Genomic DNA, 24,715 nt, shown 5'->3' on the forward strand with positions numbered 1-24,715 from the left:
CCAACTTGATATCCAGATACAAAATTCAATGCTAGCCTACCAATAGTGAGAGGAAATAGCAGACTGTACGTCGACCCTGGTGGTAAGGACATCGAGGCAGTAGTCGTCGTCCCCGACGGTGGTGGAGAAAACATCAGTGTCAGCGGTCTTGTGCAGGTTAAGCATCAGCCGAGAGATGAGAGTAACGGATATACTGGAAGCCATATTTAGAACCAACCCGTATTTGTCGCATTGAACGCTCACCAGCTGGTGAAATTGCACAGACTGCCTCTGATAGCAACCTTGCTAATCGTCAGGAAAATAGTTGACGTAAGGTGCGAGTTTGTATTCTCACTGAACCAGACTGATTCAAGCTGTGAGCGCCGTGCAGCTCCATTGATATCAATTTGTTGACTCACGTAGTATGTCAGGATGTTTGGTATATTGATTAGTGCTATAGCTCTAAAGGAATGCAGATCAAATTCGGTCAGATCATGAGTTCACTAGCAACCTTACCCGAAATACATTACACCTGGGTGCCGTTGATTCAGCGTTCACAGTACAGATTCAACGAAAGATTTACCATCCTGAAATATGACATCAATAACATTTCTCCTGGTTATCAGAGACAACCGCGGCAAACCCCTTATTTTGTAAATCTTGTACACTGTGAGGACGAATATAAGTAAATCGAAGACAAACAGGGCCACCCATGCCAGCCCAATTCCTGTATTTGGATAAGGTCATGACATCAAGTTGTATGAAATGGGACCTAGAATTTACTGACGGGCAGCTCTGCAACAACTTTTGAGCAGGTATGCAGAATGCGAAGAGGTGACATACGTCTCTGTTGTATACACTTCATAGCAGCCAATTCTCGGCAAGATTGCCGCATCACCTGAAACTTGTGCAAAAGTGACAGCCTAGAAACGATTGATAGACTCCAAGAGTCCAAAATGTTATGCAAATACGTACACAAGCTACCCCCACAAGAGCAATGATGATGATGGCCATCCAAGTAAGCAGGTGTTGGTTACAGCCGTAGAGAGCGTAAATGCGCATGGCCATTATGACTGAACTTTTCAGCATGTGAACTTTTCGTAATAAACTTCCACTCACTGCATATGATGATTGCTTGGAAAAAGATATCCAGTTGTCTTGATATCGTATATTTCGAACAACTAAGTCTTTGTTGAGCAAAACAACAGATATTCAAGGAACCAGTGTGAAACTAACACCTACAGAAAGAAGTTGTGAGCCCACACGTTGAGTACATGCATAACGAAATATAGAACCTCATCTGAAACAAGAAAGGGTTGCATAACCATGCTGCAGATGATGCCGAGAAGAGCGAGATAACGATTAAGCAGAAATAACATTGCAAACAGTCCTTTTGGACGACGCCAGATCAAAACGATTTCTTCTGGTAGAGTCATCACATGGTCGTATATCAGGATACCTACAATATCATGTCACGGTCTTGAAGCGCTAAAGATAAAAGGCGCTAGAACTTACTGTTCCCCGCGAAGACGGCGTAAATGCACAACAATCTGGAGATATTTATTCAGCCACTGACATCAGATACATGGTGAACCCATGTGCGTATCACTCACATCTGCTGCACGTCCGAGTCAGTAGTAAACATTATGTTGAGATAATATTCAACAGAAACAAGGCGTTGAGAATTTGCGGCGGCCTGTTACTAGTTACAACGTATCGGCCACTCTCTTTCCCACAATCTCAGGCTTCAAGTGCCATGTATGCAGCCCTGTAAGTCAAACACACGCAGTCAACTTCGCAGAAATAGGCGAGTAGACGACTTTAAAACGTTCTGGACGTACCGATGCTGCGCATTCTACGTATGTTCCAATTTGGTCGGCCCATCACTGAGTACTGATCTGCGTGTTAGTGGCATATCAGCAAATATATCATGAGCCGCATCGCTACGAGGCTTGTATTACATGCCATTCCTTGCTGAATGGCACAGCATCATATTCATGACCATGACCAGTTGAGGCCAAGTTTCGATCTACGTAAGTGAATGTAACGTCATGATCGTGATGGCAACTTGATGGCAACTAGGGTCGCCGGGTACTACCGACAGGCACCAGTCTATTTGGTCAGTAGAGATTTGCATTGCAGGCCCGCCTTCAGGCCGTGGGCCGAATCTGTTTAGGCCGGGACGGGCCGAGCCTTGAAGACGGAGGCTTAAGGCCCGGTTAGATGCAGATGCCCCGAGCCGGGCCTTCGAGCCGCAGCTTTCAGTGGTGCTTGATGCAGGTACTTCTCATCCTTTACCACAGATGTATGACTTCGAACTGCATGAAAGAACCATACTGTATCCTAAAGGCTTGCAAGGCCGTCGGTTTAAATCAAACTTATATCTGTGCAATTCTTGTCTTTCAAATGCTCTGCATAAGCAAGTGCCAATGCGGGAAATAGTTAAGTAAATGCGTCCAGTCTTAGTTACGAAAAGCAATATGCGAGAGCTGATCGGATTCTTGTTGAATAATAATCCTTGGTATCAGCAAAGTGGAGTTGTTTATAGCCAAAAGAATATGGATGCTGTGTTTGATAGTGTCGATGGTGACGTGGACTGCAGCATACCTGGCAAAACATTAGCTCAGAAGTGTCACCTCCCAGGAGACGGCAGAATGTTGGAGGAAAATCTTAACGATCCGTATGAAGTCTCTGAGCCTCCGGATGAGTGAACATGTGTGCGACTGCAGCACGATTTATCGGTCGTCGTGTGGTCCCTCGGAGATCACGAGTGTGCAGGAGCAGGGATACAAAGATCGATTCTTTCTTATTTGTTACAGTGTAAGTGAAATACCATATAGCCACGCCCAGATTGGTAGAACATGAATCCCACTTCACAAGCATGTCAATACCATACATAAGTAATACAAAAAAGTCTGAGCCAACGAGAAAAATATGGCGGGACTTGGGTTACCCGGGGGGCCGAGGAGAATGAACAAACGGCGCGGATATTCAAGTCTTTTTCTTCAACAGGCCAAAGAACTTTCCTTTGCGTTTCTTTGCCTCGATGCGCTGAAGTACCTGCTCCTCTATTTCCTCCTCAGAGATAGTACCTCCCATAGCCGAATACCATACAACAGTAAGGATGCCAATGACGGTTGTTAACACACATCTACAAACCCCGCATCGTCAGTATGTCGCAACAACTACTTCAGCCCGAACTCACCCAGCCATCGCCCATATACCTTTAGCCAGCCAACCGAGCTCCTGGAACCACGGGCCAAGTGGGAGGCCCGACAAGTCAGTTGCGCTCGCGTGTCCTGCAGCGTTGCCGCTTGTGGGAACCCCAATTGCAGAACACTGTTCGAACATAAACGCTGGCACGCGGCCCTGTGCCTGTTCTTGTATCAGAAGCGGAGCTGTTATGAACTGGACCGCAAGGCCCGATTCAAGATGCCATTCGACGTGACCTGGATGATAATGATGTGAGTAAGTATCTCCCCTGAAGGGTCCATAGACTTGCAGTGAAAGATCCATGCGCCGGGGTTATTAGCGACGAAGCGGAGCGTGACGGAACCTCCGCCAGTGATGGCTACAGTGTCACGACGCATCGGGTTTGCTTGCCCTTCGATAAGTGGTGGGTTCAGTGACGGATCGCTGGAGTTATATTGTGTCGCTCTATTCATAATCTGCATCTTGTATCCGTGCAAATGGCTAGAACGTAACATCAGTTCTGTCAAACGCCGAATGTAGAGAAGAGAAGACGCACAAGGGATGCTTCCCTGTATCGCCGTTCTGCACCACAAGGTCGATCACGTCCCCGTAGTTAATCACAAAGCTGTACGGCCCGTATGCCACTTGGCTAGTAGCATTTTCGCCCAGGCTCAGCGCGCTCATGATTGCGGGTACCACTGGCGGATTGTAAACCACATCGTTGATGTACGCATGATTCGTCCCATCATTCATCGTCTGGAAGTTGAACGCAAGTTGAATGGTATTTGTTGGGGGGATCGCAGGCTCAATATCGATGGGAACCAGAGCGCTGTCGTTTGTCGTGGTATAGGAAGATACGGGGGACAGAATGGTGAGGTTAGAGGAGGTGGAGTACGTGATGGAGGAGGTAACATCTGCAAGCATTTTGAAAGGTAATCTAATAAGTGATGGGATCGAATGCTCAGGAAGGGTATAGCCTACTTGGATTTATATTACTGGGGACCTTGTCAAACATGGTTGTATCCATGTTTGCATGGATGGCCCAGTTTGACGACGTATCGTTCCTCGCGGTGACAAGCACAGAGTAACGCTGCGCCACTGACACACTCAGCATATCGACGGGCTGCTCCTGTATGTCTGTCTGCGGTAACATGAGTCTACAGAGTTGTAAGAAGCAGGTAGAACCAGACGCACACCGTCAGCTTCGATAATTCGCATATCATGCCCGTCGATCCAGAAGTAGAACCCTGCGAACGCGCCCAAGTTGATTATGCGCAGTCTGTACGTTTTACCAGGTTCGAACGGAAGGGTCGCGTTCTCGTTGAAACCCACCGCGCTGGTCACCGGGGATGGGCTACTCCCTGGGATCGGTGGCAGGTAGGAACCATTTTGGGAGAAATATACGAGGGCAGAATCTGCAAGCCAATGGAACATGGAACGAAAAAAAATAAACGTTCATCAGTATACCACCATGAATTATAGGACGATGCAACTCACTAGGAATAGGCTCCGCCCCCCCTGGATTTGCTATGTTGATAAAGGCTTTCGAGAGGGCAGGCTGCTCTTGATGGTACCAGTCACTCATCGAAATAGTGAACTCAGCATCGTAATCCGCGCCATAAGTTTCATTTGGAGAATGCAGCAGGAGAGGCGCGCGCAGACCATCTACATATATTCCCTGCATGGATAGATACAGAATTTAGTTCGAGAGAGCATGTGAAGTAGAAAAGTGAGGAGACCGTGTTAACTTACGTTTGAATGACCATGCGCCCAGTATGTTCCGACTTGGCCGGAGGTGTTGATGGGCACAACGTAGTCAAACGTCTGGCCTGGGGGTATGCCACTGCGCGAGAAAAATAATTAGCAAAATACTTCACAATATTAGTTGCATGTACAAAGTCGTCAAACAAAAGACGGGGGCAGTTGGCGCAGGCAATGCAACCACAGCATGACCAGATGAAACACAAGTATACATACCATTGCGACACTCCCATTGCTCCGTCCATCCAGGATGTTGAGTTGAAGTACATGCCATGGTGGTGTAGTGTTGCAAGTTGATCGATGTTGTTCGTTACATGCACAAGCAATGAGTCATTCGTGGATACCTCAATTGGTGGAGGTCTTCATAAGTACCGAAGAAGTCGACAGGCATGAGATCCAATTTTGGGGGTTTCGTAGTGAATAGAAATGTTAGTTTGAGAAGTCAAATATGTTAGACCAAGCAAGTTATTAACTCCACGAGCTGATAAAATAAGATGTGAGAGACTTACGGCCAAGTTCCGTTAACACCGATGACACGGCGTTCAAAGAGGCCATCTGGATTTGCGTTCTGAACGTAGGTGACGTTCCACCAAAGCTCCTGTACACCCGCAAGTGCAGGAGACAAGAGCGCAAGCAAGGGAAGTAACTGACGGCACCACATGGACGTGGCAATGGTAACACGTTAGGGATAGTGATGCCTAGATGAGGTCAGTTCGAAGTCGGTCCTCAGAGGAAAATTAAAGGATCGTGGAGAACTATTTACCTCGCCTCTAAGTAGTCTTGGAAGAACTCCACTACCGGTCAAACGGGGGTGATGACGACCCTTCATCGTTAAAATTGTATCTGATAAGCCCAAACTAGATTTGAAATTTCAAGATCTTGTCAGTGGCGAACAGCTTCACACATCAAGTAGAGTTCATATCACTTGGACCTTGGTTGGTTCCTACAATCCCTGAGCAAACTAGGTACGGATATGAACCCTCATATCGGTACTGGTATTACCTTATTTGCTCAGGGATTGAAGGAGCTGAGGAAGGCCCGAGTGATAACAAGGCCAGTAGTGTTGTGGGCAGAACTATTTTAAAGTAGTAGTTCTGCCAGTGTAGCATATGGTAGAATCGCAGATTTTTTTTGATAGTACTAGAAGGATGGAAGGCCCGATAATAACATCGAGTCAACTTTGTTCCAGTTTGCATTATGATCCGTGACTATATTCCCATCTGCTGCAGGTGGCGCCGGCGGCAGACCGGTTGACCCCTCGGTTCCGCAAAGTCGAATCCCAACATGTCCTTCCTGTCCCAGTCCAAGGCAACTTGAAACACTGTGTCCATCATTTGTTTCACAATATTGCGAATATATTCCCAAACTCAGCATGATCAAGCAAAGGTTAGCGCAGACCTTGCCGAGCGTCTCAAATGTGCTGATTTCAATATTTCAGTATCAAGGAAGCCAGCCTCCAAACTTGCTACTAGCTAGTCGTACAAGTTGTAGAGAGTTGAAAAGTACCTCAATCCACGCCATGATACACTAATCTGAAGACTGACACTGTATAGTACATCCTGTACTGCTCTCGCGGTTCTTCACAGCTGCATGTCTTGGACTTCTGCCCGGGAGGTTCAACCATCTGCCTGGCAGTGCCAGTTCTGCCCCGTCATGTGGCAGAATGCCAGAGTTCTGGGTACGACGCGACACTAGGTCCGTACCAGAAACCGCATTTCCTTAATGAAGTGATCCTCCGAGTTCCTTGCTCAGGTGTGAATATGTGGTTTCTCTGGGTTATAGAAGACTCAAATCTCAGATATGTCATTATAGGGTTGCTGACAGCTGTATGTCAGACGTTAATTAATGATGCTGTACGCACATACCGTCAACCAATGATGGAGCTCGAGTCTGTAATACACCATCGACTATTCACTTCCATTCATTGATTTATCATCATCCGCTCGCCATCTCATCTGCAATGATGCCATCGATATAAAAATTGCTCGACCGGGATACCACCACTGTTGACACTGCGCCACAGCTCTTGACATGGACAGGTCGCCGTCCGGTCATGTCACTAACATCCTGACCTGATAATATGATATAGATATCTCGTGCGTCTGCAATATGTCTGTATCTACATGATACATGTAAGATAAGTATACTGACAGAGTGGTGGGATGCACATGGAAGGTGGAGTAACATAGGAGTCACTCGAATTGCTTCCGCAGGACAATGTCGGTCCTTACATATGACGCCGATCACGATCTACGATGGGACGAAAATGACCACGCCGTCTACTTTCAAGAGCCTTGTGGGGGAACATCCTGCAGATCCGATCGGACATTAAAATTCCAACAACGTTGTCATGTGTTTTTTTTTGCGGCTTGGCCTAGTATTCAGCAAACAGCTGTAAGTCTTTGAGCGAACAACAAACTTCGCCTGAAAACACTCACCATCTCTCTTCGCATACACTCTCTTAATCATACTCATGTACACACGTAGCACGCTCATTTTAATTAGACTAAGTTGATTCCCCTCCGCACGAACGACACATAGCTCAGTTTTTTCCAAGTCCTTTGCTTGGTACCATGGGCCTTTGGCACTGACACTTTCGCGCAAGTGTGGATTGTGTTGGGGCCAAGAACTCGAGCGGCTCCCTCAACCACAGCTCTCTAACCCACTTCTCTGCTTCCACTCTCTTCATGTTGAGTTTCTGCCTAGCCCCGCTCATTGCTGGTGTTCACGCACCACTATTCTCGTGTTGGGACTTCCACTATCGTGCTCTCGTCGTTACCTCAAGTTCACGATATGCTTTCCGTGCTTTGCTTGGTATTTCCCCGTCCATTGGCATCCTGCTGCCTCGATGGTGGTGAACCAGGTTGCTTATATTGTATAAGTAGTACACTACTATTGCTTTGTGTAGTATGGAGGTAACCGAACCGTGATGTGCCAGACAGCCTTGGTTACATTGCTAAATTCTAATTCACCCACCGGTGACGCGTTAAATGGGACTGGTAGGCTTGCTAGTGAAAAGTATGTCACGAAATTCAAGATTTTGAAGGAAAAAAAACTACAAGCTCCTTCTACGAGACATCTAGCACCTGCGCCTATTGTGGTCTCCCGCAGCCACCGGCCCATGCAAATTACCTCTCTGTACATCAGCAACACACTATTTTGCAGGATTAGCAGTCAAGACATCAGCTGAGCTGATGTCCAGAGCACCCTACATAACTGTGCTAATTTGAAGGGATTTCCGCATCATCATCACCGGCTTCGACATCGACCTGAGACTCGGGTGCTTTGTCTTCGAGGCCATAGGGCCATAAACAATGCCGGTATGTTCTTCACTCTAATCACGCCTGAGATACACTTTAACAGAAGGCCTTCCTCTTCATAAATGTCAGTTGCTATTTTTCGGAATATCACACACCTGTCGGATGAGGTTGCTAACTCTGTGCATGTGGCTGAGTGTCAGGCTCAAGCTACGGCTGCCTCCATACATAACGGGATAGTATAATATACAATTTCACTTTATCTGTGTGCCAACATGTTACGATGTCTGAACAATCCTACTGAGATAATTATATCGTCGTCTGGAACACGTCGCACGCGTTCTGTCCATCAATTGTCTATTGGAAATTTAGACATACGGGATCCTGGATCTGACATCGCTGACAGTGTCGACGCCGCAGACACAACCATATCTGATAACGACGATCGGAGCTGAGCAATTGTGTCAGTACCTTGTTCACTCAGGGATTAATGCAGGAACTGAGTAAGATCCGAGTGAGAACTAGGGTGTCGGCAAGCAAAACACCATCTGATAAGCTTGCGATAAGCCTCCACTGGATTGATGGTGGCGAACCCTGGTATCAGATATTGGTTTAGGTTTCCACATTCGGAAATTTCGTTGTCAGGTGCAGGTCAGGTTCATATCAGATAAATCCAGTATGCACCAAGGTCGAAAACACGACAATGGCAGCCCAGAATTTGTTCAGTGTTAGCATATTCTTCATTGTCTTCAGAGAATCTCTTGAAGCCGTCATCATCGTATCTGTACTCCTTGGCCTCGTCGAACAGATCGTCCATGGCGACACAGAGCAATTCTCGGCACCTCAAATTACGGAGCAATATCAACCCGCCAACAACAACGGTGAAATAACTACGCCAGGAGAAGAAGAATCGGATGCTACCATCAAGAGACGTTTGATCCGCAAACTTAGAATGCAGGTAGGTTACTGCAGTAGTAATGTTGAAAGTGTCATCGACTCATGAGCAACAAGGTTTTTGCTGGTGCAGGCATAGGCTTGTTGGTCTCATTCGCCTTAGGTGCTGCATTCATTGCAGTCTGGTTCACTAAGGCGTCCGATCTCTGGCTCAAGGCCGAAAATCTCTGGGAAGGTCTGTATTTTGCATTCACTCCTCACTCGTTTCCAAAATCCTTTCTCTCACTATGTCGCGCGATTAAACTGACCCGCATCATATTCTTAAATAGGCATCTTCGAACTTATTGCATCCCTGATGATTTTTGTCATGGGCATTACCATGCTCAAGTTGGACAGGGCCAAAGCTAAATGGCGCGTAAAGCTCCAGCGCGCGTTTAGTGAACAACGTCAGTTTCCTTCTTTTCTTTGCCTCTGTTCTTGTACTTACAAATTATTTTTCATCGTCAGATGTCGATAGTGGTGTAAGGACTGGGAAATGGGTACTCTTCATCCTTCCAATGATTACTGTCTTGCGTGAAGGTTAGTATTATCCCTGAATGTCTTTACCTAATGTTATCACCATACTTTCAACTAATGTGTAACATTTCGCAGGAATTGAAGCTGTCGTCTTCGTTGGCGGTGTCGCGCTCGGACAGCCCGCAAAATCGATTCCCATCGCTGCAATCGTGGGCCTTGCTTGTGGACTTATTTGTGGCTATTTCATTTACCAGTTCGCTAGCCGCTCGAGTAAGTCTTCATTAATCATCATGTTACACCAATCCTCACCAACTATACACCAGCTCTAACGATTTTCCTTATCGTTATGACAAATTTGATCCTCCTCATTGGCGCTGGCCTGTTTAGTAAAGCTGTCTGGTCTTTTCAGGAGAACGCCTTCAACGATTTGCTTGGCGCGGATGTCGACGACTCAGGAGGTAATGGACCTGGATCATACAACGTACTCGGGAGCGTGTGGCATCTTGATTGCTGCAATCCTGAGACTGACCTGTCATGGGGCATATTCAATGCTATATTGGGGTGGACAAATAGCGCCACCCAGGGCAGCGTGCTGAGCTACGTGTTCTATTGGCTCATGGTAGTCGTAGCGCTCGTGCGCATGAAGTTCAAAGAGGTGCGTTCATTTCTTGCGGTTGTATTCGCCTCGCTTAACTGTACATCAATGTCAGGGTCGTACCAAACTTTTATGGTTGGAGTCTGCGGCAGGCACGCGCAGGCGACTCGCAAGCGAAAAACAAGCAGAGGACACTGCCGATGAAAAAGGCTCCCATAACCTTCCCCTAAGCGCTACCGAAAGTCCCGTCATCAGTGAAGCTTTACCAACAGAAATCACCCAGTGATACAGATGTCATTCTCCAAGCGGGCATTCCATTGTTTGTTGTCCGGCGAGGCGTAGCCCTATGCTGGACAGAATGTACAGTATGTAGGTTTATGTAGTAAAATATATGCAGTTTGTGCTAGGTGTTACAATAACATCCCCGAAAATGTTCACGAAGCGGCGAGTACGTGCGATGAATTTGAATAGCGGCTTTATGCATTTCTTGTCGTTCAGGAGGTGTTTCAGCTGCTGCGCTCTAGTTCCCAGTTCCGCCCGGATAGTGTTTCGCTGTCTTGTGCACGCTGGGCATGCCAGCAGGTAGTGATGGACTGACTCATTCTTCACGTTCTTGGCATGACGGGCATAGCGGGGAGGGGGCTTTCGCTTTGAGTGTGTGTTGAAGGGGACGTGTCCTGTGCGTAGTTGAATCAATAGTGAGGCATCAGGCATCTGGAGAATTCGTCTACTATTTTTGCGAAGTGAAAGATGGTCCATTTCTTTGAATTTCGCACATCTGGGGGATTTTTCAGTGACAGATAATGCCTTGTTCTTAATCGTGCTCTGGAAAGTCTGCTTGAGTGCGGATTTGCTGCTCAGTAGTGATATGGGGGTTCTATCTGTGATACAAAAAAATTCGCGGAATTTTCGCTGTTCTGATGTTTCGCCTCGAGCGGGATGTCCATCTGCCTCTTCGTTGTCAAGTATGTCTATGTAGACGTCATCAGATAACCAGTTCCTGTTCATCGTCGTTTTGGAGCAGACGTTGTGGAATTCAATGTCCATCAAATAGTACTCTGGTTTTAGATCTCATCGCAGAAAGAAAAGTGCAAGCGGGCCGGAGTCGGAGACTTGCCGCGTATGCGGCGTTACCGGAGATAAAATTCGAAGAAGCGAGCCGGCATTTTCCGATATGCCATCATTTTCTTTATTTGGTGCTCAGCGTGTTTGATTGACTTTTTGCGGAACATTAGGGTCCCTCGGTGGGTGGGTTTTAGGGTCCGGATGTACTGAAGCTAAAGGCCACCGGATCTGGGATCTGAAGCTTCCCAGCCCCCACTAGCCCTACCTCCCCGATGAGTCATAGTGGCCATGACAGCTAGCCGGTTACCGAACGCGGCTGCAGTTGTGATAGGCTCTGTAGTCTTATAACGAGATGTCGGCATGGTTGGGGTAGCCCCCTGACGAGAACTTTTGCAGGTTCGAAACCGCTGCTATCCCCACCACCTAGCGTCCCTCTTGCCCTAATTAATAGACCCTTATCCGAGGAGACGGGTAACTGCAGCGTGCGCTAAGGACGTGGCCTGCCTCGCGACGCTCCAGCTGCTGGATGCTTCTGGCTCTTCCAAGCATACTGTAGAGTTACGACCGTAACTTCGTCACGTGTCCCACCCCACAGCGAATCGAACCTATTTGATGTGACGGTCACACTAAATTTCGGGGAGCGAAGCTATTTTGTGACACGCAGTAAAACAGGAAAAATCGCCAACAAAAAAACCAAAAATTGCTACGGACAGTTAGACACGAGATTCATTCTGAAGGGTCAAAATTGATGGGCATGATGAGAAAAGGCCAACTCACATGGATTGCAGCTGCCAGGGCGAAGCTAACTTGGATAGGTCACACGTCGCAAGGGCCTACGAAGCTGCGAAGCTAAGTGTGACATGGTCACACCCGAAAGGGCGCGAAGCTACGGTCGTAACTCTACAGTACCTTGTCCAGCTTACGTAAACAATGATAAAAATATTACCCGATGCAATTGAATGAATATATAAATTTGAACCTATCTTATCTTTGCTTGCTACTTGAACAACCTCACTGAGTCGCCCCTAGACAGACACGCTGAGCCTCTTCGCGATTCTGAACCATGGGATATCTGAAGGAGTATGTCGATCGAGGAGTGCAAACCTCATGTTCCCCACAATCAGCAGCAGTATCAGACTTGTCAGCTGTTAGTGTTCCTCAAACTCCCTTCGATGACTGTGACTCTGGGTCGCTTTTACACGAGATTACAACTGGGTTGCTATCAGTCGACCCAGAACTACCTCCTTCACCTTTTTCTGTTGATGATAACAGCGCATATAGTCGGTCCAATCTCCAACATAGCCCCGTTAGCCCCATGTGCGCACCCTTGATGTCTCGTTGCGTTCCTGGACGCAAATTATTCCTAGTCGAACGTCGCCCGGAAGGAAAAACCGTCGAAAGACGCGTGATTTCTATGCCGGACGACATATCGGCGCAGCGTATCAAGTTGGACCCTCAAAATGACATGCGGGTGGTTTCCATGCCCGAGTATCTCGCGGCTGCTGTTGACCCGTCTCTGGATTCGATCGAGTCTCCCTCTGCAGGCGCATCCTTCGGATCGTCGTTTATTGAGAAACGTCATCGAGTCAGAGTTTGTCCCCCACCCTCGGACGTTCCGCACACGCCTTCTCCACCGTCGTCTCCCGAGTCGATTCTCATCATTGACAGTCATGCGCAGCTTCCTGATGGATTCCTTCGACGAAGATATTCCAAAAAGACAGCCTCGCCCGGAAATGGTTTGTGTTGACTAACAGTTGCCACGCTGAGATTTATTTTTCTCCATGTAGGCTGGACAGCGTGGGCGACTTCTCCTCCCCGCCCTATCCCAGCTCTTCACGGTCCGCTTTCCCTCCCATATGCTCGCTGTCCATCGTAAGTGAAATATGTAATGAACGCAAAGTAGCTTACCATTTCTAGGGGAGCTGAAGGAACGATCATCGAGGAGCCAGGCAACGTATCTCGAATGATATGGGGCTTAGGCCAAGACGAATCTGGTCAACATCGTGGTGATAGTGAGCATACGGACGACGAAACACATCATAAAGCCTTCCCTCACTCCCAGGTCACACCGCAAACACAAAAAAGACACGTACTCCAGAATCCTCACCAGGTACGAGCGGCCGCGATTAACAAGAAAACATTCAAAGGGGTCGCTGGCGGAGGAATTCCCACTGTTCATCGTCACCCTGACCATGAACGTCGCATTTATGAACACTCAGAGGCATCCCATCTACATGAGTCAAAAGCTGAACCAGCCATTCGCGGTCTTCCTTTCTCAGGCTCTTGGCGGTCAGAAACCAGTATACCAACTGTTCGCGAATCAGAGGCCTACGAAAGAGGCTTTGGCTCCTCGTTCAATGATCAAAAACTTCTCTTGGATTTGCAGTTTGCATTCGCTCGGCAGTCGCTTCAGAACACTGCACTCAATCAAGCTTACCCTGAAGGTCTCAAGCCAGTTTTTCCGGTTTCGAACCATCCTCGCGCCACTCCGGCTTACCCGAAAATCTTCGTGGAACCGCGTCTCAATGAGGTGGTCAATGCAGCACAACGTCTGTCTGCGATGGAGATTGCTCAACAGTATCGTCAACGTCAGGAATTCCGTCTCAAGCAACAGGCTGGTCTACCTACCCCGCCAAGTTCTTCCTCTCCCCAGTGGTCATCAAACTTTTCGCCCTATCAGTATCCTTCCGTATCTCCGGAGATGGATATTCAGAACACATTAGGTCTGCCTCATCACACCCAGCAAGCACAACGCCCCTTCATGGATGCCTCCCATCAAGCCAGGCTCTTGTACGATCATCAGAATAATAATGTCGAGACTCGTTTCTTCGATGGAAATGGCGACTGTGGTTCTATGCTTTCGCGTCACGATAGGGACGTCCCTTCGGCAATCAATCGGCATCCTTCAGATGTTTCTGGCGGTCTTGCCAACTATTTGCGTGATTTGCATGCAATGTCTTCTCAGCAGCCTCGTTATGCTAGTACCACTGAATTTCCTCTGACGGCAGCTCGCCACCCCGTCCGTACTGGTCCTACCGTTGTCTCCGTTGCTCCTCCCTCGCCTGAGTCTCCTGGATCACGACCTCGCAGTATTTCCTATCAGCAACCCAGGTCCGTTCCCCTTGCACGGTTGATACAACGCCGACTGTCTTCTGTACCGGAAGAGGAACTCAGTAGTCTGGCGGACACCTCGTCTACATCTGCTTATCGGTCTACCGATTGTCACCAACGCAGTCTCTCCTCCTGTGACCATTCTGACGGCAGTACAACCCCTCGTAGGTACTACCAAGAACAGCGCCTTGGCATTCCTGCTGTCGGTCATGCGAGAGTTCCTAGCCCGGACTCTATTGACGAGTATGAAGCCCAGCCGTACTCGTTCCCTCATGGAGCATCGCCCGCAAAAGTCCGTCTTCCTTCAGCGCAGGAACAGGAAGAGTACTCTTATCAAAGTCGCGTGCAATCGCGGCCCAAAGGAGGGGGAGTTGTGGGCACATCCCAGCAACTCAAGAAGAAGCCACGCGGGAGGAAAACAAGGAGTGACGCATGTACAGTTTCCGCTCGATGAAGTCTCTACTACTGGACTGCGGTTTTGCATTTGTTCTTTTAACTACGCTTTTGTCTCTTTCAAGTATCGTTTTCCATGTCTTTTTTCGCGGATTACTCAGGGACGGTCATAGACATTCATTTTGCAGGCATGCTGTTGATGGACAGACTTGGACAGATCACACGCGTGTATTAATTTCACGGAATTTCCCAATTGTCATCGAATCGCACTACTTGTACATGTACCATTTCACGCCTTAACGAAGAGATCAGTGAACTTGTCGACTGGCAACTTGGACAATGACTGCGCGTCAGTTACGGTGGCCAGAATCCTTGTGAGACGGATCAGTGCTCGAAAAACTGCATCAAGTACGCTGACTCACTTCTGTTGGTGGGCCTCATTGAAGTGCGCGGAGATGTGCCTCTTGAACTTCTCCATGAGAAGAGGGATACCCTCCTCGCGGCGACGCTTATGTCCAACAGGGTACTCGACCTCAACCTCATTAAGAACTGTGCCGTCGTTCAATTCGACGAGGAGTGCATTTCCAATAGAGCGCTTTGACGGTTCATGATAGTTCACTGAGAATGCATTGTCCTCCACGCAGTGAATTTTGGCGCGTAACGCATCGATACGGGGATCGGCAGCAGAGGAGTCGGTGTACGAGTTCGAGGTTAGCTCACCAAAAATGAGGGGGTATGCAACCATGTAGCTGATCGCATGGCTTTGGAGCGACCCATGAGCGAGTCTGCGCCGTCATGAATAAATTAGGATGCTTACTCTCGGTCAGCGAAGTTGTCCAAGGGACCCTGCTTGTCGATGATGCGAATGGCAGCCTCCTGTGTGCGGATGCGCACGCTCTTAATGTCGTCTGAGGATTTGCCGAGTGCTTTGAGCTGCTTGTGGATGGTATGTGCGGCCTCGACTGCGGTTTGGGCATGGAATTCGGCGGGATACGAGATCTTGAAAAGGACGTTTTCCATGATGTATGAGCCGAAGGGCATTTGGAACTCGAATGGCTTTCCCTGGAGGTCTAGTTCAGCGGGTGGAACTGCTGTACTTTGGGGGCATCTTACCTTGAAGAGGACGTCATAGAAACCCCAAGTCTTGGCGGTGAGGACTGAAGGGAGACCGAGCTCGCCCTTCTTCACGAGAAGAGCGAGATTGACGGCACGGGAACAGGCATCGCCTGCCGCCCACGACTTACGAGGGCCGGTATTCGGTGCATGACGGTAAGTACGGAGAGATTGACCATCGACCCACGCTTGCGAAACGGCGTCGATCGTTTGAGAGTGTGAAAGGCCGCTACAAATATCATCTTAGTTGTTGCATTCGACTCCGAAGTGAGGTGCACTTACAGGAGTTTGGAGACAACAGCGGTACTAGCAACTTTGACGAGCACGACGTGGTCGAGGCCAACGCGGTTGAAAGAGTTAAGCAGGGCAAGGCCACCTTGAATCTCGTGTGCTTTGATCATGCCCTCGAGGATGTCGCGAACGGTCAGAGGTTGTCCCTGGCGAGCGAGGTGGTCGGCAACCGCGAGAATAGCACCCAAGTTGTCTGATGGATGGCCCCCTAAAATGTGGAGTGAGCTCATGTGTAAGATTTATCACGCGTTCGCATTGCTCGACAGACAGTCATGTGCCAATCTACGCGTCTGGCTTGATAGCGAACTGTTCGTTATTGTCTTACTCACATTCAGCAGCGAGGAAGCAGTCATTGAAGTCCAACCAACGAATGATGGTGCCAATATTGAATGCGCCACGAATAGGATCCAGCTGGTAATTCGTTCCGGGAACCTTGGTACCTGCATCCAGGATTCCGACAGTTCAGCATTTTATCGTTTATCCATATCAAAACCTCGTACCATTAGGCACGATAGTGCCTTCCACAACGGGTCCAAGGAGCTTGGTACACTCTGGGAAATTCAAACCCTCCAGTCCGCATCCGATAGTATCTATGAGACAGAGTCGTGCAGTTTCGAACGCAAGGTCCGAAGTGACCTGGTAGTTGTGAACATAGTCTGCAATATCTTTCAAGACCTTGTCCGGCTCTGGTCGAATGGCAGATTCTCCGTGGTGAACAGACATGGCGCGTGCGGCAGCTCGAAGGACTAGGTTACTTGGGACTCCAAGTGATGATCGATAAGAGATGGAAGCATTAATCGACCGGTTGAAAGGCCGTGGCACACGCCGAAATACAGACAACATTACTGAGCAAGGAAGAAAGGACGGTCACGGTTGCAGATCGGTCCAACGAATTTGAGTGCTCGCTTCCCGTGGGCAATAGGTTCGGCTATACCGTGTAACGGAAACACATGTTTATACGATCCCAGGCGCTTCTTGTCTCTGAAACGAACGGACCAACATCATGTTTCCTGAAGAATTTGAACAACGTGATCAGAGCACTACTATCTCTAAATCAACCCGCGCACGCTGCCGCACATTTCGCAAACGGATTGCAGGGTGAAGTACGCATTATTCACAGGTCTTCCTTGATCTTAGTAATGTCCCTTTAGCAGCCTGCGTACCACAATACCGTATCATAAAAGGAACGACTGTCTTCTCTTTTGGCCCTAGAGGAGACCACCGCGTACCCTCATTTTGGCGACGCGAGGGCAACGAAGTTATTGCTTCGTAGACATGACTATTTCATCGTCAAGCTTGGAAAGTGATACGAAGGAATGGCCGTCTTCCTCTATGTGACCTAGCTACAGGAGACTTGCAACAGCTGTCTCTATCTAATATTTCTCACTATCTGACTTTGGCGAGTTTGTCAAGCCCATCTTTACTAGAAGGAACGACCAAGTGTCCTATTTCGTCTATAAAGGCCTGTCTAGGACAGACTATCAAGCACATTGACATCGACACAAGTTCATGATCTTTGCTTGGCACGAAGGAACTAGTAGTCGCTCAACAAATTGGCCGGTATTTCACAGCGTTATTTCATAAAGGACAAATTTCGGAGAACCATACCGGATGATCATCCCTCCTGGTAAGCACACGTGTTCTGCCAGCAATGCCGCATACGAGAACCCCACGCATACGTTGCACAACGCAGTGGTATGAAAACAATCGCGTTCGCGAACCGCGCACACGGATCATGACGCATGATGGTGTTGCCCCAATGCTGTGCTTATATTGCAGGGCCGTTTGTATATGCTGATTCAATCTTCTCCGTTGCATTTTCGCTTTCAACGCCATCTGACGCACGTAGGATTGTTTAGCCAAAGATTCTGCAACGAAAACATTTCTTCATGACATTCCCTGTATCGTCCACTGTTGCTCTCGAGCACCAACGCATCCAATTATCCCCCACTTCCTCCACCAACCGTCAAATTTTTTTGGATGTGAGCGAGGAGGCTGCCCAAAACATCGCACTTCGCATGATCACCAATGCGTGCACAGTAGACGGTGTCCGCATCGGTATCCACTTTTCGAAGGAGGACGACAGTGACTTTCTTCGACTTGTCGTTTCCCATATATCCGCCTGCTTGCCTTTATCCCCATATCTCTTTGTCATAGCCATCACTGGTATGTCGTTAACCAATGCTGGTAGTGATGGTTGTGTTTCAGACGCACTCGTCATCTGCGGGTCAGATGCGGATGATATGCAGCGGGCTGTACTTCTCGCGTCTTCCAAATTTCCAGGACGAGTGGATGCAGTCGACAACACGGGCACTGTCATAGCTCAAGCTGCATCCATACAACATATTGGCCCCTCGTCATACCACGAGGCTGCCTTGTGGGATGTATTGTTCAACTCCGTGCACACTCACAACCCTCATTCTCCTCCCCCTGGATCTCGCAGCATCGACCAAATTCTCTCCGACGCCCGGGCCAGGCTCGAGCGAATGACGCCCCAACAAGCCTACGACGCACTTCACGATCCTACATACCCGGTGCCCGTTTTCCTCGTGGATATTCGCCCTGCTGCACAACGCGATCGTGAAGGCGAGATCTGCGGATCTCTCATCGTCGAGCGAAACGTTCTGGAGTGGCGTTTTGACCCACGCTGCGAAGCGCGATTGACAATTGCAGATCGCTATGATTTGAAGATTATATTGTTTTGTTGTGAAGGGTATACTAGCTCATTGGCTGCGGCGTCTTTGCATGAACTTGGGTTGTGGAATGCGACTGATATAGTGGGCGGTTATGATGCGTGGATCGCGGCTGGTCTGCCATGTCAATAGGGTTGTCGATGAGGAAAATTATCAAGTCAGTCGACCATCGTTTGAGTCTAGTGATGTAATTGATGGGACTGCCTAGATGACACCCCAGATGCGGCAGGTGATGCGATCGATGCGTTTGATTATGGGGTGGCAGCGTGCCAAAACTTGAGGTAGAAAGCTTAAAGAATGCTCCTTTGTTGTAACTTCACTGTGTATGTTTTATTGTATTTGATTGAGAGACGAATAAAACTCTTGTGTATGCTAATCTATAAGTTATCTTTGGTAGCATCAAAGTATAACGATACTGTAATGCGATGGTAATAACCAGTGGTATACTCTAATCGTCATGGTATTTGGAGCACTCATAGCAACGAAGTTGTCTCAAGTAAGAGAACGATACCTAAGAACATGGTAAGCACCATCAAGATGGAAAATCAAGTTGGACTCACTGTGCACGATGGAAGGTATACTCTGCGTGGTCACGTCCACAACCAGATCTGCTTTCTTTGGCACCTCATACTCGGTGTCAACACCAACGAAACCCCTTATCTCTCCGCGACGCGCTTGAGCATAAATGCCTTTGCGGTCAGTGCTTTCGCAATGCTCGAGAGGCGTCGCAACATGGATCAGGAAAAAGTTCCCTCCTGCACCACCACTTTGAAGAACAGTATCCTTCACCAGCGCTCGTGACCGTTCTTCAGGGGCTATAGGTGAAGCAATGACAGCTGCCCCCGCACGAGCAAGTTCGCCTGCTACGAAGGATATGCGTTGCAAGTTCTCGTGACGCTCGTCCGGTGTGAAGCCCAACTTGACGTTAACATCATCTCGCACGATCTCGCCCAGGAGAAGGGATACGCTGCGACCACCTTGTTCGTTGAGTGCGACTTGGAGGGCCTTTGCAATGATGTTCTTTCCAGAGTTGTAGAAGCCAGTAAGACACAGAACAAAGCCTGCTTGTTCCTTGGCGGGTAACTTTCTCGCAACCTCGATACCACAGCCCTGGTGCACTTGTTAAATTGATGTGTAGTATACCAAGAATGGGAACGTACTCGTAACTGAACCAGTCAGGGATATGTGCCCCTGTTTTTAGTCGCCTCCGCAGCTCCGTGCCAGATATATCCAGAGTCTGCGTTCCAGCGGGTATCTCGTCCACCGGTTGATACTCATCGGTAGAGGGGAGGTATGTCATCTGTTGGAATGGAACCATTTCTATTTCTAGCTCATCCTTGTACTTCTCAACAAGTTCTTGTGCGTCATATGGGCCGTAGAAATCTTTGCCTTGTGAGTTCTTTCCTGGTCCAGCATGGTCGCGACCGACAATGAAATGTGTTGCACCAAAGTTCTTTCGGATAATTGCATGCCATACTGCCTCACGGGGACCTGCCATGCGCATTGCAAGAGGGAGGAGCGCAAGGTGACCCATTCCATTCGGGTACTTGGCCATGATAGCTTCGTATACGCGGACACGAGTATAGTGATCGACATCTCCTGGCTTCGTAAGACCGACGACAGGGTGGATTAAGACGTTCGCCTGATGTTGGCGAGCAGCACGAACGGTGAGCTCACGGTGAGCACGGTGCATTGGGTTCCGGGTCTGGAAAGCGACGACTCTGCGCCATGCAAGTTTTTTAAAGTGGGCACGGAGTTCAGTAGGGGTGTCTGCCAATCCTTTAGCAAGGCAAGTAACTTCAAGACTGATATAACTTACATCGAAGAGCAACATAATCAAAGTGTGAGGGTGCCTGTATGGCTTGTACCCTTCCTCCTACATAGAAAGGCTTGACGCGGTTGCGGAGATAAGCGACGGAAGGGTGTGCTGGATCATCGGCGCCAAAAACATAAATAGACTCCTTGACACGGTCATAGGTGTAAACATCATCGACGGTGATGATTGCAAGTGCTTCGTCATCACGAGGGTCTCGGAGAGCAATGCGAGCGCCAGGCACTATGGTGAGACGCTCGATATCGGCAGAAGACACGTCAAGGGTGACAGGCATTGCAAAGAGTGTGCCATCAGACAGTCGTAATGTATCGACGACGCTGACAAAACACCTCAGCATTGGTTTCTGTGACTTGGATATCCCTGCCACTACCTTGTATAATCAGCTTCGTTCATGAACCCTTCCAATGGACTAAAGCCGCCATTGATAATTAGTTCGAGATCACAGAGTTGACGCTACATTCAGCTTCAAGTTAGTGTTAACGTTCTTGTCACTGGAGAGACGAACCTCGGTGAGCACAATGTCCTTGAGTGTCGCAGCCTCGTCCTTGAGCTGCCCGGATATCGACTCATCTCGTGAAACAAGGTCCTGCATCATCCATACATGTTAGATGGCGTGGAGCGCGCAAATACAAACCCGTACTTTCAAAATTCCGCCATGAGGGGTAGCCATTTCTAATACTGTATGTCACTAGAGAGTAAAGGACGAGTGTTTAAGGGCTTACATGTGAGCGAAAACCCCGGCGATTACTTATGAAGCATCGTCATAATGTGATCTGCGATGAGACGATATCACGCAATCGTGAGCAACTGATAGCTGGATATTCCATGTGTACCGCTGCAATGTCCATGATATTAGAAGTAGTTGAATTTGGGACCTGTTACATAAGCCATGATTTGTCACACTAAACATTTAATAGGTATCCGCATTCTTCTCAAATATCGAACGGATAAGCAAAAACCTGTGCTGGCACCAATGGAAGTTAGGGATTGGGGCACTCCGCGTGTCGCGAGATACTCTGGCAGACCTGCAAGGACTCGTGTCAATTGAATGCGTGAAACGATTGCCATTCTCATGCCTCATGCTCGTCACCCGTCCACGTCGAATTGATCAGCACCCGCCTTGGTGCGGTTTCGGAACAGAATGCTGGGAATATTTGGATAGGTGAACGCGTTTACTTAGGCCTAGTCCGACACTTTTATGTGCATCTCGACACGTGTCCCTCAAATGACAGTGCTAAGTATTGGCATAAATGCTGGTCCCTCGCTATATTGTTTCGATCCCAACATAGTGTACTAGCCTGTAGCTCGTTAACAATAATCTTTAATATATCGTTGATGACCTTACTCGAGACAAAAAACCCTTGCGGCAGCTCAATGGGTATCCAGTATATACATATTTCCAAGAGAGCGTTCCCGAATAGTAACTGCAATGTGAATGTGTAATTTCGCAGTTTGCAGGGGAGGTCATGAGATCGGAGGAAGAAAATAAATAGCATCTTATCTTCCTAAGCCAACGGGTCGAACAAGTGTATCTGTCAGACGGCTAAAGTATCATGAGGTCGCCAAGCGTGAGGCGCATGACTCGAAGTTGCATTTATGCAGCTTTCTTCGTGAAAAATGTGGACAATTTCGACATCCCTGCTACATTGGCCTTCTTCAGCTTCTCTACGCCATGTGACGACTTGGCGCCTCTTTTTTTCTTATCTCCATCGCCAGATGTGTCAACGTCAGCATTCGCAGTAGCCTCGGCGTCTTTTTTCCTCTTCTGATTTTTATCGCCGGCTGCAACGGATTTTGCAGGCTTCGCTCTCTTCTGGTGTCAGGAGCTACGGCGAGCAAGGCGAGTTCTTCATCTCTGACCGTTTTCACATGGGCGTCCAGTTTGGAGAGACTGATAACCTATCAATATCTGCTAGCCGCAGTAAACGAGATACATACTCGTAAGACGCAATCAAGTCTTGTAATATGTCCCTGGGGAGGTATTGCGATATCAATTCACAGGCTAACTTAATCCGTCCCGCTGGTGAAAATATGTCAGCAAGAGATAAGCGGTGGAAAATGACGCACATTCAAGTAGTTCCTCCTTTCCGTCATCCATCAGGCCATCCTTCGCAAGGCTCCGTACCAGGGTGCGAGACATCTCGGCGACCCTGGGGTCGGATAAGCGTCCCACTTTTCCCTTAAGACTTTCCAGCACGACGTCATGAGAGTATCTGTATACGGTAATCTCATCCGTTATGACTGAGCACAGACATGTGAATAAATGGTTGTGCGACACTCGAAACACTTACCCTTAACGTCGCAGACGCGCTTTACAGAGGACTGGACAAAATCCAGAGACAGAAAGGAAACAATGTCGTCTGCGGGGACGTTTAATGATGGGTCTTTCTGAGCATCTTTCTTGGAAGCATCAGCAATCCTTGTAGCGACTTCTTCTATGATATCCTGCATGGGCCGGAAGTTTCCTTTCGAGCCGTCACGCTGTGAAACGAACATTGTCTTGGGGACTAGCACAACATGTATGATAACATACCGCTTGTGGAGCGCGTAAAAGATACAAGAGCAAAAACATGGGGTCCATCGGCGTCATCACCACGAGCTTTCCATCTGAACGCCTGTGCATCAGAAGTATGTACGATTGAGACCAATATCTGCATAACGCACCAGCGACGACTTCCTCTCCTATGAACCAGGTCCGTGCATTTGTTGGGGATATGGCTTGCACCTCCAATATGGAACTCGTCTTTGTGGTATCACCCTGTGCATGTTGATCGTGAAGAAGAAACAGTGAAGCGAGACCTTGTCGCTGTAAGCGCTGAGAACGACAGTAGTCGTGTATCCACTGACCTGTACGCGGGTGCGGAAGTCTTAGAAATCGAGTCGCATGGTCGGGATGGCAGTCTTCTTGATTTAGCCGCGCAGTCAGTGTGTCAATAATGTCTGTACGGAATGGCAAGACAAGTCGACATGGAGGCTAGTATGGACAAGGCGAAGAGCTTACCAAGTGGTAGAATCGCAAGGTGAGTCGACATCGTGAACGAGTCTCTGACGGACTAGTATTGTATTAGTGGGGCCCGGGTATATGTATTACTTGCTGGTATAAAACTGCAGTGGTATCGATCAGAGTCAGATGCGTTATTCGCGTTGTTTGCGTGTTGTTTGGGCATAACTGCCATTTAAGGACACCCCTTAACGCCGGTAGTGGTGGCAAGAAACGCATCTGTATTACAATGCTACAGGAACTTATACGCTATCACAAGTCGCCGCGCCACCTACTCTCGCAGATACCGCGCCAATAACATCCACTATATCAGACGGGCAACCAGAAATATCCGTTCCAGCAATAGGAGAATCGGCCGGTGTTGCAGGGGTAGACGCTGTTGGGCTGGTAGGAGCGGGCGTACCACCGTTGGCAGTACCATCGGGGGCAGTCTGGGGCGTCGTGCCACCATTAACAGTACCATCAGGGGGAGTCTGGGGCGTCATGCCACCATTAACAGTACCATCAGGGGCGGTCTGGGGCGTCGTTCCACCGTTGACAGTACCATCTGGGGGAGCCTGGGGTGTTGCACCTGAGGGTATGGATGACGCTGCTATGCTGTTCGCCTGCGCGTTGTTAAGGCTGTCCGACGCGTTGATGTCTGCGACAGGGCTGGTGCCGTCGACAAATATAATCGGGGACGTCGCACCGGAGGGAGTGGCAGATGTAGGTGGAGCAGACTGTGGTGCCGCAGATGCACTCCCGTTATCAGATGCGTTGCCATCCGCAGGGCCGGTGGTCGCAGGTGCGTTTCCAGAGGGACTGGTTCCCGCAGGGTCGGCAGGAGTTCCGGCGTTGTTAGAAGCGTCGCTGTTAGAAGCGCCACTGTTAGCGGGACTACCGGTTGACGTTCCAGATGTGGTGGGCCCAGTTGCACCTCCAGGCGTCTCTGAAGGTGTGTCCCCCGGAGATGCGGGACGAGCGACAGAGTTGTCAGGGGAAATGGCAGGTGCAACAGTTGCGGGGGTCGTCGAAGATCCA

General features: G+C 48.7%; 8 protein-coding genes across 8 annotated transcripts; 3 read left to right on the forward strand and 5 right to left on the reverse strand.

Annotated features, from left to right (window-relative positions):
* Positions 1 to 189: 189 nt before the first annotated feature.
* BJ212DRAFT_665086 (uncharacterized protein) lies at positions 190 to 2,070 on the reverse strand. The gene is made up of 13 exons (XM_041343767.1): positions 1,821 to 2,070; positions 1,593 to 1,747; positions 1,495 to 1,529; positions 1,222 to 1,438; positions 1,099 to 1,160; positions 955 to 1,052; positions 823 to 902; positions 767 to 774; positions 563 to 706; positions 496 to 511; positions 399 to 441; positions 244 to 343; positions 190 to 193 (listed from the first exon to the last, which is right to left on the reverse strand). The coding sequence occupies exons 2-12, from the start codon at positions 1,622 to 1,624 to the stop codon at positions 293 to 295; spliced, it is 786 nt and encodes a 261-aa protein (XP_041188488.1). The 5' UTR covers positions 1,625 to 1,747; positions 1,821 to 2,070; the 3' UTR covers positions 190 to 193; positions 244 to 292.
* A 900-nt stretch (positions 2,071 to 2,970) lies between these two features.
* Positions 2,971 to 5,593, reverse strand: BJ212DRAFT_1449083 (Fet3 ferroxidase; the record flags this gene model as incomplete). The annotated part of the gene is made up of 10 exons (XM_041338641.1): positions 2,971 to 3,130; positions 3,185 to 3,428; positions 3,482 to 3,672; positions 3,728 to 4,085; positions 4,153 to 4,312; positions 4,366 to 4,586; positions 4,669 to 4,849; positions 4,924 to 5,014; positions 5,149 to 5,292; positions 5,442 to 5,593. 10 exons carry the CDS (start codon positions 5,591 to 5,593, stop codon positions 2,971 to 2,973), a joined length of 1,902 nt encoding a protein of 633 aa, XP_041188489.1.
* Positions 5,594 to 8,892: 3,299 nt separating this feature from the next.
* BJ212DRAFT_1580044 (iron permease FTR1) lies at positions 8,893 to 10,712 on the forward strand (the record flags this gene model as incomplete). Its single annotated transcript, XM_041342270.1, has 7 exons — positions 8,893 to 9,147; positions 9,201 to 9,318; positions 9,413 to 9,529; positions 9,591 to 9,662; positions 9,735 to 9,869; positions 9,923 to 10,254; positions 10,310 to 10,712. The coding sequence occupies 7 exons, from the start codon at positions 8,893 to 8,895 to the stop codon at positions 10,478 to 10,480; spliced, it is 1,200 nt and encodes a 399-aa protein (XP_041188490.1). The 3' UTR covers positions 10,481 to 10,712.
* A 1,610-nt stretch (positions 10,713 to 12,322) lies between these two features.
* On the forward strand, positions 12,323 to 14,824 carry BJ212DRAFT_1485151 (uncharacterized protein; the record flags this gene model as incomplete). Its single annotated transcript, XM_041340933.1, has 3 exons — positions 12,323 to 12,995; positions 13,047 to 13,131; positions 13,177 to 14,824. The coding sequence occupies 3 exons, from the start codon at positions 12,323 to 12,325 to the stop codon at positions 14,822 to 14,824; spliced, it is 2,406 nt and encodes an 801-aa protein (XP_041188491.1).
* Positions 14,825 to 14,987: 163 nt separating this feature from the next.
* BJ212DRAFT_1384086 (2-methylcitrate dehydratase) lies at positions 14,988 to 17,106 on the reverse strand. Its single transcript, XM_041336748.1, has 7 exons — positions 16,668 to 17,106; positions 16,497 to 16,607; positions 16,159 to 16,375; positions 15,877 to 16,105; positions 15,581 to 15,825; positions 15,186 to 15,524; positions 14,988 to 15,134 (listed from the first exon to the last, which is right to left on the reverse strand). The coding sequence occupies exons 1-7, from the start codon at positions 17,008 to 17,010 to the stop codon at positions 15,053 to 15,055; spliced, it is 1,566 nt and encodes a 521-aa protein (XP_041188492.1). The 5' UTR covers positions 17,011 to 17,106; the 3' UTR covers positions 14,988 to 15,052.
* A 1,079-nt stretch (positions 17,107 to 18,185) lies between these two features.
* On the forward strand, positions 18,186 to 18,992 carry BJ212DRAFT_1449086 (uncharacterized protein; the record flags this gene model as incomplete). The annotated part of the gene is made up of 1 exon (XM_041338642.1): positions 18,186 to 18,992. The coding sequence occupies one exon, from the start codon at positions 18,186 to 18,188 to the stop codon at positions 18,990 to 18,992; it is 807 nt and encodes a 268-aa protein (XP_041188493.1).
* A 194-nt stretch (positions 18,993 to 19,186) lies between these two features.
* BJ212DRAFT_1384101 (uncharacterized protein) lies at positions 19,187 to 21,565 on the reverse strand. Its single transcript, XM_041336749.1, has 9 exons — positions 21,417 to 21,565; positions 21,335 to 21,366; positions 21,200 to 21,280; positions 21,065 to 21,147; positions 20,680 to 21,011; positions 20,021 to 20,630; positions 19,945 to 19,970; positions 19,421 to 19,921; positions 19,187 to 19,371 (listed from the first exon to the last, which is right to left on the reverse strand). Exons 2-9 carry the CDS (start codon positions 21,362 to 21,364, stop codon positions 19,334 to 19,336), a joined length of 1,701 nt encoding a protein of 566 aa, XP_041188494.1. The 5' UTR covers positions 21,365 to 21,366; positions 21,417 to 21,565; the 3' UTR covers positions 19,187 to 19,333.
* Positions 21,566 to 22,288: 723 nt separating this feature from the next.
* BJ212DRAFT_1467557 (ribonuclease H2, subunit B) lies at positions 22,289 to 23,820 on the reverse strand (the record flags this gene model as incomplete). Its single annotated transcript, XM_041338984.1, has 9 exons — positions 23,696 to 23,820; positions 23,542 to 23,634; positions 23,359 to 23,493; positions 23,228 to 23,301; positions 22,986 to 23,175; positions 22,762 to 22,935; positions 22,633 to 22,714; positions 22,525 to 22,585; positions 22,289 to 22,495 (listed from the first exon to the last, which is right to left on the reverse strand). Exons 1-9 carry the CDS (start codon positions 23,724 to 23,726, stop codon positions 22,289 to 22,291), a joined length of 1,047 nt encoding a protein of 348 aa, XP_041188495.1. The 5' UTR covers positions 23,727 to 23,820.
* Between the last annotated feature and the right edge of the window lie 895 nt (positions 23,821 to 24,715).

This window comes from Suillus subaureus (genome assembly GCF_016647635.1).
Source record: "Suillus subaureus strain MN1 chromosome Unknown BJ212scaffold_39, whole genome shotgun sequence".
Lineage (NCBI taxonomy): Eukaryota > Fungi > Basidiomycota > Agaricomycetes > Boletales > Suillaceae > Suillus > Suillus subaureus.

What these genes read in the sequence shown, in the direction of transcription:
- BJ212DRAFT_665086 (XM_041343767.1), bottom strand. Translation starts at nt 1,624, where the DNA reads ATGTTTACTACTGACTCGGACGTGCAGCAGAT. An exon ending in GACTCGGACGTGCAGCAGAT is followed by an intron (nt 1,530 to 1,592) that starts GTGAGTGATACG and finishes AAATATCTCCAG; the next exon opens with ATTGTTGTGCATTTACGCCG. An exon ending in CGCCGTCTTCGCGGGGAACA is followed by an intron (nt 1,439 to 1,494) that starts GTAAGTTCTAGC and finishes ATGATATTGTAG; the next exon opens with GTATCCTGATATACGACCAT.
- BJ212DRAFT_1384086 (XM_041336748.1), bottom strand. Translation starts at nt 17,010, where the DNA reads ATGTTGTCTGTATTTCGGCGTGTGCCACGGCCTTTCAACCGGTCGATT. An exon ending in CTGCTTCCTCGCTGCTGAAT is followed by an intron (nt 16,376 to 16,496) that starts GTGAGTAAGACA and finishes TCCACATTTTAG; the next exon opens with GGGGCCATCCATCAGACAAC. An exon ending in TCTATGACGTCCTCTTCAAG is followed by an intron (nt 15,826 to 15,876) that starts GTAAGATGCCCC and finishes CTAGACCTCCAG; the next exon opens with GGAAAGCCATTCGAGTTCCA.
- BJ212DRAFT_1384101 (XM_041336749.1), bottom strand. Translation starts at nt 21,364, where the DNA reads ATGGCTACCCCTCATGGCGGAATTTTGAAA. An exon ending in CTCATGGCGGAATTTTGAAA is followed by an intron (nt 21,281 to 21,334) that starts GTACGGGTTTGT and finishes TGGATGATGCAG; the next exon opens with GACCTTGTTTCACGAGATGA. An exon ending in AACGAAGCTGATTATACAAG is followed by an intron (nt 21,012 to 21,064) that starts GTAGTGGCAGGG and finishes GTGTTTTGTCAG; the next exon opens with CGTCGTCGATACATTACGAC.